This window comes from Fringilla coelebs (genome assembly GCF_963513975.1).
Source record: "Fringilla coelebs genome assembly, chromosome: 4".
NCBI classification, from domain to species: domain Eukaryota; kingdom Metazoa; phylum Chordata; class Aves; order Passeriformes; family Fringillidae; genus Fringilla; species Fringilla coelebs.
In genome coordinates this window covers 9,560,779-9,584,753 of record NC_140032.1, presented here as the reverse complement: position 1 = coordinate 9,584,753, position 23,975 = coordinate 9,560,779, and the positions used below count along the sequence as shown (strand labels likewise).

The 23,975-nt window shown below is 38.0% G+C and overlaps 2 protein-coding genes across 4 annotated transcripts in view; both read right to left on the bottom strand.

The window, feature by feature from the left end:
• HTT (huntingtin) overlaps positions 1–1,625 on the bottom strand; it is an 81,043-nt gene extending 79,418 nt beyond the window's left edge. For both annotated transcript variants that reach the window (XM_084205216.1, XM_084205217.1), the window contains exon 1: positions 1,378–1,625. In XM_084205216.1, the coding sequence (XP_084061342.1) occupies positions 1,378–1,478 (101 nt within the window). In that variant the 5' untranslated portion in view covers positions 1,479–1,625. The remainder of the gene's footprint in view (positions 1–1,377) is intronic.
• Positions 1,626–7,448: 5,823 nt separating this feature from the next.
• The window catches only part of GRK4 (G protein-coupled receptor kinase 4), a 35,515-nt gene continuing 18,988 nt past the window's right edge, over positions 7,449–23,975 (bottom strand). Inside the window, exons 7-16 of one of the 2 annotated variants that reach the window (XM_084204373.1) lie at positions 23,174–23,237; positions 22,307–22,447; positions 19,908–20,098; positions 17,414–17,451; positions 14,797–14,886; positions 14,027–14,235; positions 13,088–13,225; positions 12,354–12,491; positions 10,054–10,176; positions 7,449–8,616 (exon numbers count right to left, since the gene is read on the bottom strand). In XM_084204373.1, coding sequence (XP_084060499.1) covers positions 8,563–8,616; positions 10,054–10,176; positions 12,354–12,491; positions 13,088–13,225; positions 14,027–14,235; positions 14,797–14,886; positions 17,414–17,451; positions 19,908–20,098; positions 22,307–22,447; positions 23,174–23,237 — 1,186 coding nt within the window. In that variant the 3' untranslated portion in view covers positions 7,449–8,562. Of the gene's footprint in view, positions 8,617–10,053; positions 10,177–12,353; positions 12,492–13,079; positions 13,226–14,026; positions 14,236–14,796; positions 14,887–17,413; positions 17,452–19,907; positions 20,099–22,306; positions 22,448–23,173; positions 23,238–23,975 lie in introns of those variants that run through there. The other variant, XR_014616109.1, reaches the window with a different exon arrangement.

Genomic DNA, 23,975 nt, shown 5'->3' with positions numbered 1-23,975 from the left:
AAAAAAAAAAGGCACAAAACAGAGCAATTAATCCCTGCAGACCAGTAAGGCATCTAAAAACAACTAGCTCATGAAGAAGATGAGTTTTCTCACCTATTAAGCATCACAAGTGTGGAAATGCATTGTGATTATTTGAGACAACACTCTCCAGAGAGAAACAGCACCAACCGTGATAATTTAGTTGGCAACCGTAGCAGAAAGAGCAGTAGGAGCAGGTGGCCAAAAGCCCAGAGCCACTGCTCTGCTTCCTCTGCCAGCACCACAGCAAACTGCCAAGTTAGAAGTTACCTGCTCCTCAGCCCTTCTGCTTCTCCCTTCTCCCCAAGAGCAGGAGAAAAAGTATTAGTGTGACTCATGTGTTTATCCCTGAAAACCTCACTGCCCTCACACGTGCTCGGTAAATCTGGTGGTAGAGGGTGCAAACGCAAGGGGCAGCACCGCGGCACTGAACAGCTCCCGACCCTGGCCCACCCAGTAATGCCCCCCAACGGGAAACCTGAATATCTCATGGATCTAACACATTTATCCCTCACATTCAAGAAAGAAAAAAGCTATTAGGAATATTTAAATGAACTTCTCTTAGGTCTCTGTGCAAAACATCTCAGCACTAGACTATAAATTAACTATGTCACAAACAGACATCCACAACAACTCCTTCTGAAAGCATCAGAGCTCAGACTTCGACTCTAGTTAAACCTTCAATTCACAAATATCAAAACTTGTTTTTAAATTCAACGTGAACTTCCAGGGCACTGCTCTTATAAGAAAGAAGAAATCCGACTGAAAAACATTCAACACTTAAAGATATGAAAAGTGAGTGACAGAGAGGAAGAAATTTCTCTTGCTCGGCCTTGAATTCTCATTTCAAGAAAGCTACACAATCAGCTGGAGAGAGTTCAGAGAAAAGACACTCATGCAGAAAGCGTCAATCACAGAAAAACAAAGGTATCACAAAAAGCACTTCAGCAGTTATCAGAAGAGAAAAGGCTGAAAAACATAGCTTGAATGAAGCACTACTAAGTGTTTGTCTTTTTTTGCAGCAGTGTACTAGGTGAAAAAAAGGTTTTCCTTCCTAGAACCAGCCTGTGAAACCCACACAGCATTGCTGTACCTCCCGTTCATCTCCCGCACTGGTGACTTTTCAAACGCACTTGCCCCAAAAGTTACTCCACATCTGAACTTCTGCAGAGAAGGGACAGCAGCACCGCGACTCTGTGGTGTGCGTGTCTGCGGGAGCCGCCAGCTGCCAAGAGACCGGGCAGCGCCCGGGCCCGGCTCGGGGCCGTCCGCGGGACCAGAACGGGACCAGGACCGGGCCGGGGGGGATGCCGGACACGCGTGTGGGGAGCCACCGAGTCCCGGGCGCGGGTCACTCACGGTCTCTGGAGCGGCTCCTCGGGGAGGGCAGCGGGGCCCTGCTGCTGCTGGAAGGAGCGCAGCGACTCGAAGGCCTTCGTCAGCTTCTCCATGGTGGCCATGTCCGCTCCGCCCGCGTCGGCGGCACCGGCCCGCGCTCCGACCCGCCCTGTCACGGGCGCCTGGCGGGTCCGAGTGCTGTCCCGCTACCACTGGGGCTGCCCCCGGGCTCGCTCCCGGCGCTCTGCCGGCGCTCTGGGGGGCCCCGGACCGTCACAGCCGCGATGAATGGGGCGGGCTCCGCTCGGGGCCGCGGGCGCCTCCCGTCCGCCCCGCCGCCATCTTGATCCGTCCCGTCGGCCCCCGCGCGCGGGCCCCGCCCCTGGGGCCGCCCCGCCCCGCCCCTCCTTGAGAGGTGCTGCGGCCAGGGGTTGTATGCGCATGCGCACACGGCACTCCCGGCCTGCCGTCACGCGCGCCTTTACGTAGAAACACACAGGGGAAGACGGGCCGCGAAAGGGGCGGGGCATCCCCGAGAACGACAGGTGCTCTAACCAATCAAAGGGAGGCTCCGCCCCTTGCCGCGTGCCGGAGCGGCCGTACGCCGCTCTGCTGCGCCCCCTGTCGGCAGCGGCGGTGGCGCCCGGGCTGCCGCGGGGCCGCGCTCGGCTCCGGGCCGGGGGCGCTGCGGGCGGAGAGCCGGCCCTGGGAGCGCTGGCAGGCCCTGGCACTGCCCCGCGCGGAGCCGCGTTCTCAGCGGCACCGCACGGACCGCCCCAGCAAGGCGAGAGCAGCCGCTCTGTGGCCGCACGTCACGGGGGCACAGCAGGTAACGCGCCAGCCCCCGCAGCACAAGGGGCGGCCAAAGGCGCTGCCGGCACTCCGGTTTTATTTTAGGCTGCGGAGACTCTTACAGGAACAGGACACTTAAAACTTGGCAGCGTACGTGCTGCCCTTTCAGCGCTCCTCTCCTGAGTGGGGACCTGCTTTATCAGAGGATACTTCTGGCGTATACATATTAAACATACAGGATACAAGAGAGACAGTATAGAATATTTAAATCATTGATTGCATTACTAAACACGTACAAAAAAATCAACAGTGCTGTTAAGTTTCCAATTGCAGCCACTGATTTTAATATATCTACTTGTTAATACAGACATTAAATGACAGCTGATAAGAACTGGCAATTCAACTTATCTCACACACATGAAACCTATTCCAGCAATAAAAATGGAGAACAGCTCTTAGAAATTCTAAGAAAATAAATTTCCAGTAATTCAACTTGGTTATTGTTAGCAGACATGAAGAAATGAAGCAAGGCTCATGTCTCTGGATATTCAGGCCGACAGAAGTCATAGATAACATTCTTGCCAAATATTCACTAGAACAGTGCTCTCTCTGCCAGTTAACTTTATGAGCATGTGAATAAAAGACAAACTATTTGAAACAGTCCTCTCAAAGGAAACTTATCCTTAGTCCTGAAAGCAATTCAACTTAAAGCAAAACCTTGTTTCATTAGAGAAGTGCTACAAAAGGTGAGCTTTTAAGGTAAGACCAGTATTTCTCCGGATTATTTTATGATAAAGCTTGCAGAAACGTTTCTCTGGAACATGTGGATAATCATGAATTTTTTATTTAGCAAATGATGCATGATAAAAGATGACAGCAGAGTTGGAACACTGCACACTCTGTGCGTGTGCCGCTCCACACTTCGATATACATTTAAGCACAGTAAAAAGAGCACAAGCCCTTATCGAAGATTAAACAAGGCACAACCAAGCCAGCCCTCGCAAGGCTGTTCCGAAGCTTTGGATCAAAGTGTGCCAGTCCCTGTGCGCTGCTGACTCACGGCAGGAGCGCCGAGGCAGTGCCTGCCCACAAGCTCGCTGCTCTTTGTTCTCCCTGGCCTGAGCTCCAGCGGCTGAGAAGCTCATTAGCTGTGAGCTAACTGGAAGGTAACTCGGGGTATCAGGTTTTTCTTTGCTGAATACCTTATCAGTAGGTTCTCCCGGCCCAAACTGATCCGTGGTTTTGCGTGTATCATGTCACTGATCCGCCCCACAACACCTGCACTGGCAAAAATAAAGTGATGTAAACCAGGCAAGGGGCAAGAAAAAGCAAGGCAGGATTAGAGAAGAAACGTTTTTGTAAAGTCGGCATTACCTCAAAGAAAAATGAAGTTCCAATTAACAGTGCATACCTAAAAGATTATCTGAAATTTAGGGGATGACAACTAATTAATCTCAGCCTCCAGGAGAAAAAGAAAAGAAACATGCTCTTAGCTTGTCTCTTAAGTTACCTCTTGATTCAATGTTTTTAAGATAAGCATGTCAAGAGTATTTTTCACCCTATCCTGAAGTCCCACTTTGGCCAGCATTTCTGCATTTCCATGACCAATTCAGCAGGTAACTGGTCCTACTCCATGAGACTGCTGGCCCACTGGTTTGGCATATGCACAGATAATCTGCAATATGTCACAGCCTGGCTGTGTCGTTTTAAAGTCATTTAATTTGAAGCCCTTTTGGAGAGCATTTGGGGGCTTTGTCCTTCAACTCATGTTATAAAATTACAATAAATGTGCTAATGAAAAACAGCCCATGCCGATAATTCTGTCTTTTAACATGGAAATTTATGCAGAAATCTAGATCCAGACCATGAGATAAGGTATCAATTGAGTCAGAACTAGGGCAGTTTTTCCTGGATTCGACTATCTTACACTGGTAAAAAGCTTACACTATGCAGAAGACATTTTCTGCTTCAAGAAATTGGAAATTTATTTTAATTACAATTTTATTTTTTTGTTCTTTTTGTGTCTCAGCTACCCTGATAGACATTGTAAATAAATCACATTAGACAGTAATACATGTGGTTGAGATATGTGTCAGTGTTTTGCTTTTATTTCAGGAATTACAATGCTAGAATGTCCAGGAAAACAGCTCACACAAGAACAGTCAGTGGTTGGAGATGCTGGAAGTAACACATCACATTTAACAGTCAGCTTTCTGGAAAGCCTGGAAAGAATTCTGGTGTTTTTGGACACAACTGGATCATGAGAAAAAGTTACCTACATCTCACGTACAAAACTTAAGTTACACCACAAGAACAATTATGAAATAAAAAAGAATGTTTCATTCATCACCAAATAAGCCAACCAAGTAATTAAAGTAAATTTGACTTCAGCTTAAAGATGCTTCCCAATAATTTGAATTTCACTTCCTAAAGAGAATTGTTTTCTGAAAACCTACACTAAAATGAAGATGACAATTCCAATGTTAAATTAATATAATGCTAAACTGTAAACCATAGAAAAATATTACTTTTTTTGTCATTTTAGTAACTTGTAAACAAGTATTCTCTGTTCATACAAATGGCAATGAGGAAATTCTTACATCAGTGTAGTTTGAAAAATAATTGAAGTGCATTCTAAGAATGGATTGTTAGTTGGTTTTAATTGCTTTCATCATTGATTTATAAACCAGACGATTTTACTCTGATTTGGAGATAATTCTCTTTCATACTCAAAAACATTCAGGACTACTGTTTAAAGAATGATTTGGGAAAAAAAAGAGACAAGAGATATTAAAGGCTAAGGTTTGTCAATAACACTCTTTTTACAGACATACCACAGGTTTTTTTTCCTACTTCCTATTAGTTTTAAGTGCTCCTTTTTTCAGCTGAGACTGTTCTGTTGCTTTTATAATCCAGAAATAACACCACCTCTATTTTGAACACACCTCAGGGGGCAGGGAAAAGCTGACAGCTTTCTTAATAGAAAAAGCAACCCTGAGGCATGAAGATTCTATTCTTCTGGTCACAACATTGAAAAGCATTAAGTAAACCAATAAGACAAGTGGTACATTGTTTCACAGTTTCTGAATTTTGAGCTAAATAGAGAGGTTTGAGGTACTCACAAGCAAACATGAAGATGTACATACACAAATGCTTGGAAACACACAGCTCAGGAAAGGAGGGTTGATCTCATGCAAATAACTCCATGGAATACCATAGGTCTTTCCAAATCTTGCACCAGTAGAACACTGGACTGTCTAACTGCTATTAAAGCCTTCTAACACATGGGTCTAGAGAGTGAAGTCATGCTGAATTACAAGAAGTTATGTTGGCTTCCCCCATCTCACCCCAACAGTTTCATGGAAATAAAAGGCTACATAATCAGTAAACACAACCTGCTATTCCCCCCTTTTTTGTCCCAGTTTTGTCCTAAAAAAAAAAAAAAATCAAGAGCTAAGTTCATATTAAATTTCTCACACTGAGATATTTTGCTTTCAGGTGTTCTCCCCTCTCCTTAGCCCTTCCCTGCTTTCAAGATGCACCTCCAAACTCCTTATACTCCAGTAAAGGCCTTTAACCAATGTAGTCACCTTAGATTAACCAGCATAACATCTTCCCCTCCATGTACTGTGTAAGGAGACTTATGCTGATTGCTGATCCTTCCAGTTCCTTGTTTTTTCTAATTTTTCAGGGGATTCACATCTGATAAGATGCAGTCATTATTACATGCTTGTATTTCTAGCCAAAAGGGACAAATTTTTAGTACAATACCATCTTGAGCCTACTGGGGAATCAACTAACCAAAAAAGAAACCAAACCCCAAACCCAATGGAATTATGTCATAATCCTGCAAACATGTACTCACTCAAAATAATTCAATAGTACTATTCTGAATTAAAAAAAAACTTGTGAAATTAAACTAAGTAAAACTTCATAAAAACAAACAAATTCTCATTTTTTACAAGGAGTTCCTTTTTCCAAAGAAGCAGACATGTAAATAACCACTTCTTAGGAACAATTTCCCTTTTCTCTTCATTTAGCCCTCTTTCTTCACAGATTCCTGGGAAATAAATGTTAAGCCTCAACACTCCAAAATAGAGAAGTGATTTTTTTTTTTAAAGTTAAGATTCTTCTCCATCCCATACAGAAAGAAAACTTGAAATACATGATAAATAGATTTTCATTTTTTTTTTAAATCTGTTAAAACCAATTTTCTTCATAAAAATTATTCAGTTTGTGTCCTTGGTATTCTTGCCCAAATTTCAAATTACTCTACACAGACATTAAATCCAGACTGTCACCCTGCATGTCTGGTGATTATACAGTCACCTTTGCCTCAAAACAGCAAGCCTAAGGTCTTAAAAATTCAAACCTCTTAATCAGGGAAACGATGGCTTCTCCAACCATGTAGGTATTTATAAAACCCTTTTGTTACTTCCCCATTTTTCCATTCCCCTCTTTTTAGAGTTCTTCTATTGCTGTGGTACAAAATAAAGAGGGTCAGGTCAGACTGCCAGCTCATTGTCTCACACATAATGGTTCTAGCCAACACCCTTAGTTCAGATATTTGTCAAGTCTCCCATCCCTTCAATATTACATCAGACCATCTTCCAGTAATTCATTCAAACTCTCTCTCCCTCTGCCAATTTTCTCCCTTTGTACTCTCTAAAAGAGTAATTTTGCTGTCTTGTGTGCTGTTTTAGACTGGAGGAAAAATGCACTGAAAACACAGGAAAACAGTCTCATTCCTCATTTCTGTGGCACAGTAGCCAAGAGGAACAATTTCAGAGAGACACCAGATGAGCCCCAGCAGGGTTCTGCAACACACTGGTTTTCCAGTTTTTTCAAATTCTAATCAATTAAAACTTTGTCTTTAGAGACCAAATACCATGAATTAAAATCTGACAATAGGCTTGAATATCAAATATATCTTGTGAGTTTCTCAGAAGCAGCTGAAGTTTCTTCCAGTGGGTCTACAGATCACAAGAGGGACCTTTTTGAGGTGGGGGGACTATTCAGTTGCTCTGTGTGAACAATACATGTGTGGTCTAGTTGGTGCCCCAGACATTTGAATGCATGCACAGTTGAGACAAATCTTCAGAATACAGAACAAAATATGAAACTAAAATCATGTCTCCAACTCCATTATATTTCAAGTACCCCACTCAGTTTTGAAAAACAGATGAGGCTCTTAATGAAATGTGCTCTTTAAATTAACTCTCATACCCAGATGAATAGTTTTACTAGAAATTTACAAAATAAAGGGTCTGACCTACAGTGAGTCCAGAAGAATGGAAGAATGGAAGTTTGCCTAGCTTTCAAGCAGCTTTTGTCAGTTTTACTAATGGACATCAGGTAATCATAACAAACTTCAATACCAATTCCACATCTGTATTAAGCAATCATTAAAGACATATTTTAATGTTTCTGTTTTAAAAGGCTATAAAAAATACTTACATAATTAAATTCAATACTTAATGCTACCTTGCCCTTCCCCCAGTGGCAGTGATGACTGTCAACCCTAGAACATTGCATATTACAACATAAGCAGAGAGGACATTACTAAGAAGAGCCCATGCTTTGTTTTTTAACCCATTATAAAACCATAACATCCTACATGGAGTTAAAAACCATTTCATTTACAGAAAATAAAATAAAGCTGTGTCCCTACAGGTAAAAAAGAAATCCTTTCAGTAAAAACAACATAGTTTTTAAAATATAGTTATAAAATTTTGGCATAGGTCGACTTGCATGGTTCATGCCAAGAAACGCTATGGAGAGGATGTGTTAGATGGGTAGGAAAGAGAAGAATAGGATACTTCCGCTTGAGGATTAAGCTAAATGTTCAAAGTTCTCTTTATACAGAAATACAGAAGGAGATTCTACAGAGCCTGATAATAAAGAGCAACTCCTAATAGCTGGCCACAGTGCACTGAATTCCTTTTTTTTCTCTTAGCAGTTGCTTGAGAGATACATTAGGTAATAGCACTGCCATGCTGCTGGATAATACCAGAATTATTAAATTTATCAGTACATCAATTTTACTGTTAAGAAAACTGCTAATAAAGATCCTAATGATCAAGAAGAGTTTTACCAGGAGCATACAAAGTCAAGTTACAGTGATGCCATAGATACTATCTCTGTGCTTTAAAATCCTTTTAGTATTTCTAGATTCATTCCACTGGGAAAAAAATAATCAAGATAAATCAAATACATACAGAAACACACTCACTCAAATGGCACTCATTGCTTTTTGTACAATTAAGCTTTAGTGAAAATATACATCTTAAAACAAATGAAGTACAAATGTACAAAAATCCTTGAACTCAGATAAAAAATATATATAATACAATTTGCTACAGAGATATAAAACATTTAACATTTGCTCATCCTTTCTGATGAGCATAAAATGATTTAAAGTCTGGAGGACTCCTGCTCATCATCACTGCAATCAGACTTAAAGCAGACCTGCAAGAGAAGACAAACAGACAACTCAGCCGCAGAACTAATACTATTGTTCATTTGTGTGTTTATGGGGCACAGAAAGGCTGGGGGGGGAGGGGTGATATTTTTCCAGCACATTTTACTCCATCCTTAGTAAATGCTTTGGGAAACTCAAAGGAATCCACAACCTCAAGCCCAAATCTCAAGTTGTTAAAATTTAATTAAAGTTCTTTCCTTCTTTTAACTTCACAAGACAATTAATTGCAATCCTATTAGTTCAAAACCAACTAAAAACTGTCAAACCCTATTCATTTTTTAGGATTTCTTCTCAATAGAATCATATCTCGGGACAGTACAAATCCTGCTGATTTTTGGTTGGAAAAGACTACAGTAAGACACAAGCTTTAACTTCAGCTATGTGAGAGTATTAGTACACTCAACCATCCCTTCTATTCCATTACTCAAAGTGGGGAAAAAGTGTATTTGAAAAGATGAACTAAAAATGACAGTACTATTATACATTCCATTAGCATTGTACCATTTTAGAAAGGTGAATTGCCAGCTGAAGACAAAAAATTTCTTCATGCAATTTTAATACACGGTCTTGCTGTGGCTACTTAACAATATGCACCTAGCAATTTTAAAATTCCATTTCTGCTTGAAAGCAAAAGTAATTTCTACCCAAGTGTTCACTACTGAAATATACTCAAGCTTCTCAAGATAGTTCCTTTCTAAGTGCAGGCACACTGAGCAAGCACAATTGTATATAACATCTTCAACTGCAAACCTTTACAAATAGTCTATTTCTTACACCCTGTAGACAATTACAATATATGATGTGTCTTCTAGGTGGTAAATACTCAATTCTCTGAACAGGAAATTCTTCTACTAAAGAACAGAAGTCTGTGTGTAAGAAAAGGCTGTGCATTATCAGCTATGTAAAGATCTATTATGTCATTGTTTTGCTGAAGGCATTAAACAGCCTAAGATATTTTAACATTTGTTTCAGGGTACTTCTCATTTATTTTGGGGGTATTTCTACTTATTTACTTATTTATTGGATAGATACTTATTTTTGCTTGTAAACTTACTGCTTATTACTAGTCTTTACACAGGGCCTCAATTATCTCTGAAGACATGTACACAAGTTCCATTAAAAAATGGTAAAATATATAAGAAGCAAGACCCAAATTAATCTCTTTAGCAAAGGAAGGTCTAGAGCACAGCTTTTAGCAGAACCCAGGTAACTAGAGGAGGACAGAATGCTGAGGCAGGAAAGCTTCCTGTAGTTATAGGGATTGCCATAATTTCTGAAATGTGGTGGAGGGGCAAAGCCATAACAAAACAGATTTCATTAGTTTCACTATGCAGTGAGCAACTTGGTTTTCCTATCACAGATTAATAATAATTTAAAAAAGAATGGAAGTTAATTTTCTTATGAAAGAAAATAAATGCCCTTACCTCTCCACTAAAAAGTCTGTGAAAGAAGCCTCTCTTTGGCTTAGGAGACTTCTCTCTGTCTGGTGACACAGTACCATCAGTTTCATATGCATTGATATCTTCAAAGCATCCCGTTTCAATCATCTTTGAAACATATGAAATATAAATGAAATATCGATAAAAGCCTCTCAAACAAATTCCAGGTATTATCTATTTACTCTGGCTGGGTACTCCTAACACTTAAAAATTCATCAGCCAAACGACACCACTCTCTCCAAAAGGAAGCACAAAGCTGACATTGATTCTCCCTGTGCACTCAACCAACTAAAGAAGAGCAATGAGAGCACTCTCACACAGGTGTTAGGTACTCCCTTGCTTTTTTTGCATTCTTGCCTTTCTTATGCTCCTGATTCAATAATGAGAAGCTTTTAGAACCAGAAACAGATTTTCCTTTCAGGTATTCTGTTCATTTTAGAGCAGGCCAGCCAAAAAAATGTAATATCTCTATGCCCTGAACTGAACTTAATTAATAAACATGACATGGGAGGAAAAAAAAAAGATATAATGAAGATGGGTCTCTGGAGAGAAGCAAGGGATTTTGAAATAATCTTTGTCTGTGTACACAGAAACAAAAGAAATAAAACCACAATTACTGGGTACAGAAAGGACAGCAGGAAGAGTGCTAAAATGTTACCAACAGGCAGGGTCAGAAGGTGGGGAGTGGCTAATGCCCAAATCCAGCTGGCATTTACCAGTAAGTGCCACCGGTACACATCTGTCACAGCAGCAGGCAGCCAAAGGAATCATAGAATACCAAGGTTGGAAGAAACCTTCAGGATCATGGAGTCCAACCCAGCCCCTAACATCTCAACTAAACCATGGCACTGACTGCCACATCCAGTCTTTTTTTAAGCATATCCAGGGATGGTGACTCCACCACCTCCTCAGGCAGATCATTCCAGAACTTTATCCTTGTTCGTGTAAAAATCTTTTTTCCTAATATCCAACCTATATTTCCCTTGGCACAGCTTAAGACTGTGAATATACCTTGTAGAGAGAGAAAGGGCATAAAGAGGCATAAGAAAGGGCATAAAGAGGAATAAGAAGAAATGCAGCCTGCTTTTACTGTAAACCAGGACATTGGGTAAATTATGGAATGGTGAGACAAAGTCTTGCGAGGCAAAAATTTGAGGGAAAGCTCACTAACATGAATTAAAAGAAAAAATAAGCACAAATGTACAATGAAATCTGCAGTTCTTCCTTGAAGAAAAGGAATTGCCCTCACAAGAATTCCACAACTACTTCCAACTTTATCCCTTTCTGCAGGGTTAGTTATTAAGCTGCAGTGCATTTTTTAATGACTAGCTCATATTCTGAAGTTTAGAATTACAACATAGTATAGGAAATACTTCTTTCTCCAAAGGGTCACTGTTTCTCAGTTAAAGTTCTCTATGTCAAATGACACCTTTTCAAATATCCTTAATGTAATGCAAAAAACCAAAAGGAAAACAGAGGGGAATGTACTTTTTCCTCCAAATTGTTCAGAAATTGCTCATCTTTTGTGTTCAAGCTTTTAATAAAATGCAGTCATACTGGGAGAGAAATGACACTAGTTGAATTCAAGACAATAGTAATTTCAGGAAGTCAAAAATAAATTATAATGGGGACAAGGCATTCATAACAAGAACTGCAATTTTAAGTAATTATTACTGAGTGCTCTTGCTGAAACAGTAAAGAGGATTTGAATTGCATGCAGAGGCAGCAAAATTCTAGTACTCGATGCAGACTACTAGAATATTCATTCACTAGGCACACAAAACAAACTCTTAAGGGAAAGTCTGACTCAACTGATATTGAACTGTTTGTTTTGAAACCTTGAAAAAGGTGAGTCTGCAATTCTGTATTGCTGTCACTTGGATACTCTATTGATACACAGGCTATACACAAACAGCTTGCATTGCACCTATTTGCTTTTGAACACTTGGAATAACATTCCATCCCTCTCCTGTGAACAGCAATACTGAATAACATGGGACTGAAGAACAAGGAAAGGGTGGTCTTACAGATACTAATACTGTTCTGTAAGCTGTGCCTATGATGACAAGATGCCAGACATTGTTTGTGCAAACTTATGATTAATCTCAGTTTTTCGCAAGTTCCTTATGTTTTTCGAAAAAAAAATTTTTGAAGCCTCTCAGCAAAGAAGTCTAAAACAGAAACCTCTTTACATCTCCTAGAGAAAATCTTTATAATTATATATTTTATTAAATATTCTATACTGCTGCACTAAAGAAAATAATCTTCTGTGAAATTTGCATTACCTCATTTTGCCAAGGGATTGAGACACAACCCGTCACAAATTTGGAATAGAAGTCATCATCCGTGGTATCCAGGTTCACTCCTTTTACTGTTGAGAACTGCTCAATGTCCAGGACATCTTTACAATAAACGGCACGTGGCTGCAGTACAAGACAAGATTACTTCATTAAAGTTTTGGATCTGCGGACTTTTAGTTTGGTTTTCTTTCCTCTAGATGAGCAAAAGGGAGCAATATGTCTGCAGTTTTACATTTCACACTGCTGATCACCAAATTACATCATTCTATGGAACAGAAATACAAAGATGCTCTTCATAAGTCACCTGAGCAATTTTATCTATCCTGCAGTAACAGAAAAGAAATATCAAAGCCAGAAACAGCTTGTCTGGATCTCAATAATTATCATAATTCACTCATCTTCTGTCACCTTCCTTTCGACTCTGGAGTATTTTTTTCAAAGCTATTCCTCATTTCTTGTGCATCTGAGCAATGGAAGGGGACTTTTATGGGGTAAGAAATCAGCTACAAAGCTCCTTAGGGAAATACCACTATTGTAAATTCTTCTGTGATCTCAGATGAAACACCACAAAACAATTAGTTATCATCAATAGCTACAATGGCATTCTCCTACCAATGTAACCAACTTTAAAGGTTTCTCTGGAGTTCATATGATTGCTAACAGAATTATGACAGTTCTTGCCTTTTTAGATACTAATCAAATCTGTCTCACCTACTTACATCTGGCAAGAATGGAGGTTCTAACATGTTAGCTTCCAGCCTCTTGAAGTTGATGTTTTTGAAAATAGGATGTTGCTTTACAACAGCAGCTCCTCCTTCAGTGCAACCCAGTCGTTCCCCTGGATTTTTAGCAAGTAACTGCAGATACATGGAAAAAAAAGCTGATCCATGATACAATCCCACAACCAAAAAAAAAAAAAAACCTACATACAATGTCTTTCAATCACTTTATTTTGCGACTTGGCCTCTTATTAACTAAATTTATTATGTATCAAAATTAACTGGAAATCCAAACAACAACATTCTGGGAACAAAATATTTTCAACAGACAAAAGAACCCCTGAAAGCACATGATTTGAAGATTATGCCCAAAGTTATATGAAAATATTTTAACTGATGCCATATTGAGAAGACTTTACAGTACAGACTTTGCAGTAGGCTTTCCTTTCAGGAAATACAGACTTATATTTTATCTTATGGGCTTAAGTAATGCACATATCTTGCATTAACTAGTATAGAAAACTTGTGAAGCTTTCTGTATAAATTTAAGAACAGGCAAGATAGAAAAACATTGTCTTGTAGATAATGTTTTAGATGAAGAAACTGGTGTACTACTCAGCCACTTGTTCCCATGCAGTATCCAGGCTGAGCATGCTATTGCACTCCATCTATAATAACAAGTGGTGCAAGAAGTACTAGACCATTTCATTCATGTGATGAATAATCAATTTATGCAGCTTTCCTTCATCTTGAGAAAAGTTCTGAATTCTTGAAGTTTGGTAACTGAACAGCTCATGAACAATCACAAACTTTCATGCGAACCAAAAGAAGGTTTACAAATCCAGTTCTGAAAATTTTTCAAGATTTTAGAATAAAGTAGTTGGTCTCTTTAAAAGGATTAGAAATTTAATTTTCAAACCTCTATGTCTCTTCACCCACCATCCTGCAGATGGATTTTGCCTCCTCTGAAAACTTGTCTGAGTATGTTTCCTGGTCTTCCTTTACTCTCCGGTCAATCTCATCCCGTTTAACTCTTTCCTTATGCTTCCTGAATGGAGACTGTCCTTCAATCATCTCATAAATCAAACAGCCAAGACCCCACCAATCCGGACTGAATGTATACTTCTCGTTTTTGAGCACTTCTGGAGCTACAAAACAAAAACAAACACACACCCACATCATTTCACTTTAAATTAGTCAATACACAATTGACTAACTGTGTGTATTGGAAAAAGTCTCAAATACTCTCTTTGGGCCCTGTGCAGACATGTTTGTGTGACTCCTCTGCACTTTGACGAAACTTTAATTTCTACAGTGAGAACTCTGTTTATATTCAAGAGAAAAACAATTTCTTGAATGCTCAGTATTCGTTAGAGAATGAAAAAAAAAACCCTGAGAATGAAGTTTTCCAAAGCATGGAAAGAAATGTATTGTCACAGTAATTTCGCGGTTTACCTGTAACCATAAATCTCTTTGAATCTCAGAAAAAAAATAGGTGCTTCCTTAAAGTTATGCCTAAAGCTGGAATTTTCAGTTAAGTTTTCAAGTTTATCAGTAGGCTTATAATTAAGTAACATGTACAAACGCATATTATAACCTTTCTTCTTCCCATAACATGTCTAGTAACTAATCCAGGTTCAATACAGTTCTTAAATTCACAGAAGCAAATTTTCTGGTAAAATGTAACTAGCAAAAGATGCTTTACATACCCATGTAACCAACAGTCCCAACACGTCCTCGGACAGTTTCACCTTCTGGAATCTGCACAGCTAATCCAAGATCTGAAATCCTGATATGTCCTATTTATGTTAAAATAAATGATACATAGTCAGCTAATTAATGAAGTAAAATAATGAAGTATTATCACTTTTAAAACAAAAAGATTCTATTGCATACCTCATAAAAAACCCCACTGCAAAGTATCAAAAGATTCATATAGCCCGAAGTTTATTTAACTTAACTTGAAAAGAGTGTTTTATTCAGCTCCTCCTTAAAAATGTGAACAAAGAGAGGCACAGATATAACTGATTTTCTGAAGGTCATACAAAAATAATTTGCTCTTAAGCACTCTAATTCCTGGCTTTGGCATAGGCTACTGTTCTTGGACAAATAGAAATGCTCATTTCAGATTCTGCATCTATGCATCAGACACTTGTGGTTTTCCAATCTGCATACCCACCACAAGCACTTAGTTTTCTGACTCCTCAGTAAAACTTCAAAATTAACTTAATTTATTCCAAATGTGAGAAAACTGTAGCCTGTACTGAGACAGCTTGTTTTCCTGTAATGAAGTACCCCAATAATGCCAAACATGAGTACTTGGAATTGCTATCCCAACTCCCACTCCAAACCAAGAGCAGCCTAGTCAATAACCTACTCAGAATTATTTATATGGCAACATGTCAGTTCAATTCTGGGATTTCCTCTTCTCATTAATCACTCCTAAGTGGATAACAGCTTCTATTGCACTTTATCAGCCAAATGTCTCAAGTTGACCTTCCCCTATCACACATGGCCTTTAGAGCTGTACCTCTAACAGAAATCATCTGGCAATAGAGTGGTTTGTCATGCACTGCTCAGTGGGGAACCAGTCCAAGGTGGACAGTGGGAATAAATCCACCCCACTCTCCCTCACATTCCCATGGATATTCCCACTCTTTGTTGGATAGACTCCTGAACCGTTTCAAGCACATTCAAGACATTTCAAGGCAAGAATTGTATTGACATTTTAATGTAAAAATACATAAGGTACTTTCTCAAGAAAAATGTAAAAGTCTAGACAGAAGAAAGGACAATCACATTTTCAATTCAATTTCAAAACAATTTTGTAGATAGATTCGTTGCGAAAAAGAAAAAAAAGAGCAAACCCCACACTTATTTCTAATACTGGTTATAAGGAGAGGGACACTGTTGTTCACAGAAACACCACAGACTCACAGAATGATTCAGGCTGGAAGGGACTTCAGAAGGTCTCTAGTAAAACCTGAGCAAGCAGGCAGCCCCAGGTGTCCCAGGCTTTTTAAATACTTATTTAGAAAGCCTCCAAGCATGGACACTGCATCACCTGACTGGGTAGTCCATTCCAATGCCCAATCAACCTTTGTGCATATATGCTGTGGCATTCAAAAACCTCTACAGCATCAATATTAGTTTACAGCACATTAATTTCTTATGTACATGTGTTAGATAATCTGGGGATGGAGAGAGAGAGAGAGAGAGAGAGAGGAGAAAGTCAAGAAAGTCAAGTATCACTCTATATACTGGTTGGGAATAAGGTAATGCTCTGGAGCAGCAAATGCTATTTTAAATACATTCAGATGCTCTTGTATTCCCTGACATCTGATGAACCCCTTTTCAAGTGCAAGATCTGAGCTCCTGAAGCGATTTTCTAATTAGTCTCCTGTGCTCTCTGGAACTAGATCAAAATATCCCTGGCAGAGAGGAAGCATTCTAGTGCAGTCCTGCAAGGCTACATTTTTCCTCAAAGAAGCCTTCAGCTTTTCCATGACATTGCTGGAGAGAAAAACTAAAGAATGCATTTGATGTCTAGCAAAGCTTTAGCTCTTGGAAAGTGATTCTCTCAAGCATCATCTTTTTTGAAATTTATCAGTCATAACATGCTGACTTTAAAAAAAATTGTGCTAATACTTCAAAAACAGTTTTTCCTCAACTAAAATGCTCAGCAGTTACAAGAACAAACTTGTAATATTAATCCACAGCTTTGAAGAGAATTCCTGCACATGTTCCACAGTCAATTCAAAAGATTCTGGTAATGACTTGTATACAAAGTGATTAAAGAGAATTAATTTGGCTTTTGACAAACAAAAGACTACAAACATTTCTTCATATTGTTTGTACTTCCTTGATTCCTTCCAGCCACATATGCATCAGAGACCATCAGACCTCTTTTAGTCAAAATGTTAACACAGAAATACTTCAGATTTCTTCCTACTATCTAAACATTTTGGTTTACAAAGTAAAATTCCTCCCCCCGCCCCATCTAACAAATCATGTTTCCACAGCAGAAGAAAGGACGAACAAAACAAATCCATATAGAAATTTTAATGATCTTCAATCAAGAGGAGGGGGAAAATGAGGAGCAAAAGGGAAAAAATAGCCATTTGAAGGTAGAAAATTGACCCTTCATACATAATCATGGTCGACCCTTAAAGTTTTTCCCTGCTTTGTAAAAAGCAAGGCAGTATTTTCTTTGCTAAATTAAGATTCTTCAATGAGGTTTTTTATTATGAAGAAATCCCTTACATTTCTGGCTTGGTATAAGAGATATAATTCCTGATTTCAAAATTAATTTTAATTTTTACTTACCACAGTCATCAAGAAGTATATTCTCAGGCTTCAAGTCTCTACAAATGAAACAACAGAAATGTGAATTAAACAAAGACAAAACTATTAGCCCTCAAGAACAACAGATTCAACAGAAAACTTCCTGGTTCTGACTGAAGCAATTTTTCCAGTTCCACCTATAAACAAAAAAGCTGTGAAGTTGATGGCCTATAATACGAATAGTCTAACCAGAGAATTAAATCCACTGCCCCTGAACTCTTTAATCCTCTTTAATTTCCATTAACATAACTATTTAATTTCCATTAACAAAGGCAACACCGATATAAAGAACCAGCATTTACACCCAAATTTGTGTTTGCAAGTGAAAAACATTTCTCCTGAGGAGTATCAGCTTTACAACTCCGCAGTGGTAAAACAGAAGTGTTTGCTGCAGTTTGATGCTGACCCCTTGCTATTCTGATGCCCCAGGGCATCAGAATATCAACCAAGAGTAATAATCCCAAGACTAAGCACAGGCTTAATATCATTCATTCAAACTCAGTTTCTTTAATTTGGTCATGCAACTTCTAAAGCTTCCTAGAAATTTCACCTAGGTAAGATTCGTTGCAATAACTTTCTAGAAGTTTCCTATTACTTTTCTGTAAACATCAAAGTTTCACAAGCAACATTTTTAAACTATTAAATGATAGCAAGACTCAGGAAATATTAAAAGGGCAATAAATTCAGTATTGCAATTTTGCACCTTGTGCATTTTTACTTTGAGAACAAAATAAAATACTGAATAGAATGTTTGACTTTTCCCCTGCTCAAGGAAAATCTCGGGAGTAACTGAAGCTGAATCAGAAGTTGTTCTAGGATTTATCCCCTAGAAGATTCTCCTGAGGATATATATACATATTTATAGGATGAAAATTTATATAAAATGTATAATGTACATTATTATTTTTAATGCTGCATTATAGATAGTTATAATAGATATTGTTAATTTTTTTAATGGTTATTTTTATATGTGTGTATTTGTGGTATGCATCAGTAAGCATGTGGACTGAGACGGTCTCTAAGATTTATTCTACCATAAATATAAGCCAGAAATTGACACATAAAACCCAGCAGTTTGCTAAAGAATCAGTTATTGGAATAGATTCTTAAAAACAATATGTATATATAATATATGCATACAGTTGTGACAAGAAGAAGAATCTGAATAACATAAAAGAAAACATTTTAGGAAGAATGACTCTAGAGTTGACACTCTAAATGAGAGACAACTGTTCATCAGGAAATCTAAGTAGGGTTTTTTCCCCCCAGATATTGGTTAATTGATGTTCTGTAATATGTGTATTCGTGGTAAAGTTTATCTTATGAGATTAACTGTATACAAAAGTCATAAAGATGCTCTGCTTCTCATGCTTTAAGTCTCAACAATCCCCATAATGTTAATAAATGGACATTAAATATAAGATTACAATAGCAGAGAAACCAGGAGAGATCAGAGGTAAAAAAACTGAAGAACACTAGGATTTGACATAAGTGTTTGAAGGTTGCCATGTGGGCAAACAGCTAACAAGTTGGGCCTAAACACAGGGCTGTGGTTTGGGGTCTTTTGTTTTGTTTGGGGTTTTTTTGCTATTATTTTGTATTTTAAACAATCCATTTTGTTTTCATTTGAACAATGTAAAATGACGTGCTTGTAGCTGATGAAATGTCTCACCCCTGCTTCCCTCCTATGTGTATGCCAAAACACACTGTGTAATATTGCAAGATTGGCCAAATTCTCTAGGGAACCACATCCAACCACCAGCATAAGCCTGATACACTCTGGTTCTGCCACTTCCCACTTTGTGTGTCCATGTGTGTGATACTTGGTGTTACACAGAAGCAGTACAAAGAAAGCATTCTTGGTCAACCACTAAGTTTGTTTTGCTTGTTCTGTAACATTAATGCATACCAGGGGTTAAATGATGGATGTACAAAGACAAAACAGAGCATTAAAATCATACAATCTCAATTACAATGCATAAAGCTTCTGGTAGTTTCATTAATTCAAAGGCAATAATAAATTTATTGGAGGAATCTGAAATTAAACCAGAAGAAGGAGCTTTTCACATGGGCTATCCTGTTACCTTTGTGAGTGTAACATGCAATGCAGCCAGGGACTTCTAGAGCCCTCTGTGAATTACTTTAGAGTGGGCAGGAATACAATGCAATACTCCTAAAATTTATGTATTAAAATTATAAATTATTTTGCTTTGTAAATTATAGTTTCATTTCATTTTACAAACAAACCTCGAATAAACTTATACTGTTTTAAAATATATCAAGCATTGAGACCTAAATCAACAGCAAGAGGACCTAAGAGATATATTTCTAGGGATATGCCATGAAAAGGACAACTAAACAATTTTTTTAAATTCTTTTCCTACAAAATTAAAAGACAAACCTGTTTTAGTAGGAAACAATATGTTCAATGCTGAAGAGACATGGAAAAGCACAAGTAACTGTAGATGATACTCACCTGTAAACAATTCTCTCCCTTTGCAAATCCTCCAGACCACAGCACAGTTCTGCAGCATAGAAAATAGCCCTTTCTTCATCAAAGCCAGGATTTCCCATGTTATATATGTGAAACTTCAGATCTCCTCCATTCATTATGGTTAACACTAAACACAGGGCATCTTTTGTCTCATATGTATAGGATAAACTAACCTAAAAATGGGCAGGGTGAGAACACAACCATTAATCATTCATAAACCCCAGAACAATTCCCAGATCTTTTTTCCAATACAAATCAACTTATGAATCCTTTTTCAAGGCAAAAAGAACAAAACACACAAGTGGAAAATCATTCTTGCAGGGCACTGGAAAACACAAAGGAATTCAGACTAGTTTGCCTGTGTACACAAAACACATACACAACACAAAAGATTAGTGGCAGATCTGTTCAGATACCCAGCAAATACAGTTATTGATGATGCCCCTCAGCTGCATGTTACCTGTATTACTCTTTGTCCAGATCGCATGAGCATATTCCTTATTTTATTAATATCTCATTAATTATGCTTCATCTTCCTGAACTACAAGACTCAAAACTGCCCTGGAAGAACTCAAATTATTTTCAACCAAATGTGCAGTTTCTATTCCTACCCCTGCCTCCCCTCCAAGTAACTGCATATTCCCCTCGTTTAGAACCTGCCAACAGTAAAGATTCAATACAACTCCTTACAATCTTTCTTGTCACTATACTTGAAATGTGAAGTTGGTAGGCAAGGACAAAGCACCACTTTTTTTCAGGTTTTAGGTAAAAGTTTTTTAAGTGCATTTCAAGTTTTAAAGTAGACTTGTGAATTTAAAAAAAACCTTCGCCATTTAACACAATGCAATATATCACAAAATTTAACTGCTTAAGTTACAAATTCATTTTCAATAGAAAAAGTTATGCTATGCAGATGATCTTTTGGTAGGATCTTCAAAATTACCTAATTTGTACTAAGAGCAATAGAACTCAAACATATACTTAGCTTACATTAGGTAAACTAGCTAGGTAAAAAAAATCAGTAGGATTTGGTTTCTTTTACTCAAATGTATTTTAGATGCAGTACAAGTAAATAATTGTTCAATTCAGTAACAGATCAAACTCTTCCTTCAGAAGTGCAAATACAGTACTAAATAATAAAATAAAATAAATACAGAAATCAGCTACTCAAGGCATAGATTCCCATTTGGTGGTTTTAACTGATGTGTCTAGCTATTTATGACTGTACTTGTGACAGAGGCATGACAATTTATCTGCCCACTTCAAAACCAGTATTACTGCAAATGCTAGGCCTAGATCTTCTCTGTTGCATAAAAACCACCATTGGAAGCAATTTCAAATTCAACTTGAATCAATCATTGATTTACAATGTTTACATATGCTGAAAAAAATGTTACTCAAAAGTAGAAGTTTAACTGTTTTAGTAATTTATGGATAAATTCAGGTACTCTCTGGATTTGGTTTCAAGCAATTTAAGCCCAGAAGCCTTGTGCAAAAATAACATTAGCATAGTTTAAAATATTAATGTGTCTGCCCAGCAAGTTCTTAACTTTTTTTGTAGCTGGTAGTATTCTACAGTGGTTTTTTTAATAGATAAAACTTATCAGAAAATGCATACATATATATTTTACACACATATATTTATAAATAACTTTCACTATTCTCTAAAACAGGTACTTTAAAATCCTCTGAACACAATACAAAATTTATAAGTAAATAAATTCCAAACCAAAGCAAAATTTATTTGAAATTAACATTTAAATGACTGTTCAATTAAAAAGTAAACATTACCTGGGGAAATGTTTACTTGGTGTATCTTTGAACATTTTAACTTCTTTCACTGCTTAGTAATTAGAGCTACTAACAGAGCATAATTTACATAATAGCATTGTGTTTAGGTATTAAAACTGTTTTCCATTACATGGAAGTTCCATTAAAAAGTTAATTGTTTGACATTCAAGATACCACTTTCAGCCTTGGTACACAGCTAAGCAATATAACCTGAATCAATACACTATTGAAATGTCATGTTTGTCTTAAAATATATCAGCAACAGAGTACAAATGCTATGAAAATACTTCAGGATATAAAAACTCAACTATTAAGCAGAGGACAAAGATTCAGTGGTATCAGCATGCTGAAACACTGTCTAATGTTCTGGCTGTCAGAAATAAAGCAGGTGGACCAAAAATAATCCTTGTGCACTGAACTATTCTGAATCACACACAAAACATATTTACTAGTGTATCAATCATTCCTCTCATGCACTCCTTAAATCAATTTTAAAAAGAGTTTTGTGCCCACAAGCTCCTGGAAGAGACTGAAATGAAGTAAACAAAACGAGATAAATTTCTGAAAATAGATTCAAAGTAGATACTTACTACAAACCTACTATTCACTTTTTCTAGAATCCTTTTTTCATTTAGAGCCATTGATTCTCCTTTCCTCTTCTTTATTCTCTTTTTTTCTAGCTTTTTGCAAGCATACATTTTTCCCGTTGCCCGTACTTGACAGGCACACACCTACAAAAAGAGGGATAGTGTGTCAGAGATGCTTGAGACTTTTTAGAATTTTTATTTTAAAGAAGATTAAAATTAAAACTCTTTAATGCTGTCAGAAAATTATGGTCTGTAAGCATCAATACAGTGCCTTTGCTCATAAAACAACTTTAAAGGTTAAAAAAACTGTAACAGAAGTAAAAAAAGTGATTATACAGAGTCAAACACATTTCTTTCCAGGTTGAATAGTTTAGCAAAACTGTGGATCCTGTGTTAGTGAAACAAGTGACTACAGTAACAATGCTAAGTGTCCTAGTATGTGTTGAGGGCAAATATTCACATCACAATCAAACAGGAGAAAGAAAATGGTAATTTAGTTGCACTGTCCTTCCATATAGGGCTCTGGTTAAAATACGTACAGAGGCAGTTCAATAAATTATAAACAGAATTATTAAAATCTATAGATTTTAAATTAGATTCATGAACATTCTACATAATTAGCAAATTGCAACTAAATTCTCATTTCCAAATGAAATTTCTAAATAGAAGCGACTGTTGTCAGTCACTACAAGTTTTCTGCAGCTTTGTGCATGACCTACAGTGCTTTAACACATTAAAACAGTTTGTATTGACAACAGCTTGCCAGGTGATGTGTCAAATGTAGATTGATAGAGACAGGAGTTAAACAAAATCCCCTTTTATTTCTGATTCCTTAAGAACTGCCTTGCAGAAAGATACTTCTGTACTCACCTCTCCAAATCCACCTTTGCCTAGTACTCGGTAATGCCTAAACGTGTGTTTGGTCACTGGCTGCCTGATTAACAGAAAGAAACAATTACTGCGACAGGAATTACAAATGTGAGCAATCCCTCCCCACCCCGAGGTCTGTCTTCATTTTCTCCTTTCTGTTTGGACATATTTCTGAACAGATGTTGCCTTAACCTCATGTAGAAGTACCATAATAAGCTGAATTTCAAATGAAAGGGGTGCTCTGCTAAGAAACGCGGGCTCCCTCATCTGGTCACCAGGCACTGCCAATGGCAGGAAGAAAAGCTGGGCAGGTCGGCCTTTTGCTGCCCAACAGTTAGAGCCTACGTGCTCTCAGCACAGGCCATTATCACCTCCTGCTGCCTCCCTCTATTGACTCGCTGACATGCAGACTGCATTTCAATGGGATCATGCTTACAATATGGCATTTAAAAGGTAAACCATTGCTGATTTCACTTTGCTTTTTACGAAAGAAAGGGTTGTGGTATGCAAGAGCAGTTCAAGAGCCAAATTGTTAGGATACCGATACAGAGGAGGAGGAACAGATAAATGGAGGCAGTAGAGCTGTTGATCCCTCTATGCTAAAACTCCTAAATGTGTCAGAGCAGGGCTATTACAAGGTAGTGAGTTTTCCTGTGTTTGCTTTAAATGAGCATCACTGCTACTGCAGCTTTGTTCTCAGGACAGCAGTGGAGGTTCATTTACCAGAAAATTTGAGTGACTTCCCTAGTTCTCTTACTGGCTTTTGCAACCAATTCAGTAAAATAAAGACATTGGATAATTG